This window comes from Frankliniella occidentalis, unplaced genomic scaffold (genome assembly GCF_000697945.3).
Source record: "Frankliniella occidentalis isolate FOCC.00 unplaced genomic scaffold, Focc_3.1 Scaffold30, whole genome shotgun sequence".
Lineage (NCBI taxonomy): Eukaryota > Metazoa > Arthropoda > Insecta > Thysanoptera > Thripidae > Frankliniella > Frankliniella occidentalis.
Genome location: NW_026267160.1, coordinates 892651 through 897441, shown reverse-complemented (window position 1 = coordinate 897441; position 4791 = coordinate 892651). Strand labels below are relative to the sequence as shown.

Here is a 4791-nt window from a genome sequence, read left to right as displayed (position 1 = left end):
GCGTGCGAGAGAGACAGGTAGTCACTGTGCGAGAGAGAAGCACCGGTACGCGTTGCCGAGCAGCGCGGCGGACGGCGTACTAGGTAACTAATAATGGATCCAAAACTGGGACCTCCCCAGGTACCCCAGTGTCCCCACCGTATCTCTCTACACCGTGCCAGCGGGGCTGGGCGGGCGGGTGGTGCTGCTGCCGCTCGGGTCGGTATTTAACCTGGGGGTGAAGGAGTGAGATGGTCCGAGATAAGAGAGGCTCCTCCCTGTGGGGCTACATCCATCACCCTGCGCTGCGCCTAAGCGACATGCACAGGCCTATTCCAGGTTGAATCCAGGGAGAGGGAATGAATGGGGGGGGGCAGAGATCGAAGAAACACAGAGTCGATATCAACGCTGCTCCGCGCCGGCTCACTGGATGTTGTATGAGTCTGGGCTGGACGCTGTAGCTGGACCTCACACTTCCGAATGGACGCAACCCGACCCGACCCGACCACGCGCGCGGTGGACAAGCAGGGCGAGCAAGAGGTGTGGCGCGGCCCGGGCCTCGGCCTGGGCCAGGCGCGGGTGATGTGTGTCGGGCCGGCGCGGTGATCTGTCTCGCCCAGCCTCCCGGTCCAGCCCCGCGCCCCGCGGACGGCGGCAGGGGGGGGGAGGAGGACGGACAGCCATAAACTTTCTTTGGCCGCCGCCGTCGTGGTTCGGGTGTTAGCGGGACCTGATCCCGCTCCTCCTCCTTCCTCCGTCGCGCGCATCCCGCGTGTCCCCCGTGTGACGAGATCCCCGTGACGGGACGCGGGCCCGCGGAGGATGGACCTCCCACACACCGTGAAGAGCGCATCGACAACAAGGGAGAAATGGGCCGGCTTTGTTCCCCGGGAGAAGGCAAGTTGGCCCCGCCCCGCCCCGCCTCGCGCCGTGACTGACGGTGACGGAGGCATCGCTGTATCGCCCGTCACACGCCTGTCACGGAGGGCGGAGGGGTGCCGAGACACCCCCGATTGTGTTGTGGGGTTCACCACGCCACTTTGAACAAGGAGTGGAGTGGACTAAGCAAGCGCTTCGCAGGCAGCGGCGCTAGACGAGGGAAGTCCCAAAAGGACCTTCCGCTCGGTGACGCACCCCGCCCACTTTCGAGTCCGAGACTGAGCCTCTCGCATGCACGCGTGTGGGTGGGTTGCCAAATCGTTCGAGGCGTGGACTTCTGTACGATGTGCCCCCCCCCCCTTTTTGTCAAGGAAATGCTATGCTCTGTCTACATTCATGTCGCACACGTCACTGATTGAATGTCACTCACTTTAACCACCTTTCTAATGCTTCCTCGGTTCGAGTGTCTCAGCCAGGCCATGTCCGCCCCCGCTGCCGTTCTCTAAAACGCCCCGCTCCTCTGTTTCAGGTGCTCTGCCTGGCCGCCGAGGTTCGCGCGAGTCCCCGGTTGGGTAGTGGAGAGAGCAGCTTGAGGCATTCCAGGCACGCTCACAGGCAGGTATCTTAGGATAAATTCGCGCACTGATTGTGCCCTCTCTAAGAGTTGCTCTAAGACCTGCTCTAAGAGCTGCTCTTGGCGTGCAGAGACCGGCGCGTCCGGCCGCGCCCGCGGCCCTGCAGTGGCGCACGCGCCTCCGAGAGAACCACGCAATGTGTTACTCGCAATCTTTATTTTTCATTTCCTTTTTCTCTCTCCTCTCCAGGCGTTTTTGGCTTATTGAGCTCGCATTTTGTGCTGACCCTGGCCTTGTGCTTGCAGGCTTGAAGAGTGGTCGTCGCCGAGGGGCATGCAGGCGCTGCTGCGGAAGGAGGGCGGCGAGGAGGGCCGCGAGGTGGACTGCTGCCCGTCCGTCATGGACGTGACGCAGCCCAAGGGGGGCCGCAACGAGGACGGCATGTACGTCGAGCTGTACATGGGCAACAACCCGTACAACGAGACGCAGCGCTTCTACGAGTTCTCGTGCCGCAAGGACGTGCTGGACCGGCCGTGCCTCTTCGTCGACCGCAAGCTGCGCAACCAGTCGCGGTGCGTGCAGAAGTACTCGCTGCAGTACGCCATCGTGCGCGCGGACGAGCACGACCCCACGAGCAACACCTTCTTCCCCAACGGCCCGTCGGGCTGGAAGCTGGACTACATCAAGCTGCGGTCGGGCTGCAGCTGCGTGGTCAAGCCCAAGCGCCAGGGGAAGGGCTACAAGGGCCACGGCAGTCGGGAGAGGGCGCTCGCCGGGCCCTCTCTCGGGGGCGTGAACGAGGACCCCCTGGACAACACCTGAGACCGCGGTGAAAGGCGCATGTAGCCCTGCTCGCCTCTCCTCGCCTCGCCCCCTCGCGCTAGGCGCTGTGCTGGGTGCTCGGGCCTGCCCGAGGGCCTGCCCGAGGGCCTGCCCCCACCCAGTGCACCCCGTAGTCAAGCCAAAGTGCTGCGCAACTCCACTGGACACCAACCCCGCCGGGGTGCGAGGCTCCTGGTCCGCCGCGGCGCCGCCGAGCCGCTCGCCCCGCGCAGAGCTCTGCAGATGCTGCCGCCCCCGCTGAGCTGAGGACGGGGCTCGTGGTGCCACTAGTCGACGCTAGCAGCACCCACGCAGCCCGCGTCCGTTAAGTGAACAAAGCAGCAAGTGCTCGCATGGCCTAGTGTTGTAAAAGGCTAGTGTTTTCCAATTGTTGCGTTTATTGCGGCTACTGTTAAGTGAATGCAGTAGTAGAGAATGACCATACTTCGTGGTGGGCATGCAATTGTTGTATGTTGCACCAAAAAATATATAATGAAGTAAAAACTTTTCTTGGTGCACTTTGTTTGTATGTTTGTCATTCTAACACTCAGGCTAGTCAGGCATAAATTCATATGTTCATGTTTCAAATAGTTTTGGAAATGGGTGGCTGAGAAGTAGGTAAAGCTATTTTTTCTTTAATGCCATTATATGTTTGTTTTTAAGTTTCTCCATTCAAAGTGCAATGTTTGCTGTAAGTAAGAATTATGTCACCGAAGTCATAGCTGATAAATATTATTGTATCTAATTTTATTTCGTTGTCATCACTGTAGTGTGATTTTTACAGTAGAGATGTTGTTTGGACATCTGTGAAAACAGAACCTCTATTGAATGTAATGATGTGTCATATCTCTGACAACAGAGGTATATGATTTCAAAATCCGTGCCATATTTATTCTTCAATTGATACTTATTCCACTAGTTGCGGCATCGTTAGCGGCTGAACTTTCAAAGTTCCTTTTAATTATACAATAATTTTTTAATAGATTGTTTCAGAATTCCCTTTCTAATACTTTTTTTTTATTTTTCAAATCTTGTTGACTTGTTAAATGAAATATAATTATTTGTTCATTGTGGATCTCGTGACTTTATGTCAAATATATGGTCAGATGTGCTTGCGTCAAACGATTTGGCATGTATCTGTTTTGAGGTGAAATAATTTCCGCCAAGTATTTTAAATATTATGACTATAATAGGTTCAAACAAAGGCTAGACTCTCTTAGAATGCTTTGCCATAGACTAAATTTGAAATTTAGAGCATGAGGTTTGTCTCATCCTCATATATCTAAAAATTTTAATTGATACTAAGGCAGTTTCTTTCTCCTGTGGGGTTGACAGCAAACTAAAACAATAGCCTTACTTTAAAAAAAAAACATTTAAAAAAAATAACTGACCTAAGCAATCTGAATTGTTAAAAAGGTAGTGAGAATCTTACGTCTTCTTTCCTTTTTTGTGAGAAGTACATCCCAGATGATAAGAAGTCAAAAAGTAAATTACAAATTTTTGTGTCATAGAATAATTGAGAGAGCCAAATCAGTGTGACTGATTTAAGTATTGGAACTTCAGTGAAGGATAAGGCCAAGAAGCAGGCAGACGGTGTGGCAGGATAGAATTTGAACATTGTTAATTATGAGTACCAAATAGAATAAATGTCTCAGGAATACCATGAATAGTTTTATATGTCTCATAATACAGAATCTCATGGCCAGACCCGATTAAGCATTATGGCATGTCATCGCGTAACTATGTATTTAAATCTATTTATTGGCTTTAAACGTAAAGAAAACATAAAGCAAGCTCGTCAATTTCTACCTTCTCGGAGAAGAGAGACGTAAAAACCATGGAGTAGTTTGCTTTACCCTGATCTGGATAGAAGCAGCATGCCGGTTGTACGTACTTGAGTCACTAGGGTGTGCAATTTTTACCACTTCACAGGCGTTTGCTCACCCAGCTATACACCTTGGACATGTACATAGCCTCCGCAAACTGACAATAAATCATTTGTAAATAGACTCGTCCCCGTTTTCCTGCAGTCAATCCCCCGTCACACACGCCCTACCACGCCCCTGCTGCCCCTGCTTGATGCTGGTTGCTGCGGTCACAGCCCCGTCAAATGGGTGGCCTACCTGCTGGGCGGCAACGTGCCCACGATGAACGAAAGGGTAGAGAGAGCGCAGCCATTTTCGCGCCATTTTAGTCGGTCTTCACTTCAATGTACTTTCCTACCAAGGAAAGCATTGCCTGCCTTCCCGTCATTTTCAGCGACAATCATCGACCGACGCTTAGATTGACACGGCTTCACTTCTTAGGTTTTGAAAGGATTTAAGAGCCTGGGGTCAAAAGGAGCCTAAACTCGAAGTCCCCGTCACGACAGGCGCCTTAGAGTGAAGCCGTGTCACTTGGCACTTCCCTGGCGATACCGCCTGGCGCTCCAGGGAACGAAATCATTCTACGCTGTCGCTGACTGGCGTCGCTCCTTGTCTCCCGTAATACAGGACCGACTTTGAACGCGCAGTGGAGAAGACGGGCGGGCGGCCGA

At 53.1% G+C, this 4791-nt stretch overlaps 1 protein-coding gene across 1 annotated transcript; it reads left to right on the top strand.

The window, feature by feature from the left end:
• Positions 1-1353: 1353 nt before the first annotated feature.
• On the top strand, positions 1354-4264 carry LOC113208176 (uncharacterized). Its single transcript, XM_026425066.2, has 2 exons — positions 1354-1473; positions 1739-4264. Exon 2 carries the CDS (start codon positions 1767-1769, stop codon positions 2253-2255), a length of 489 nt encoding a protein of 162 aa, XP_026280851.1. The 5' UTR covers positions 1354-1473; positions 1739-1766; the 3' UTR covers positions 2256-4264.
• Positions 4265-4791: the final 527 nt, after the last annotated feature.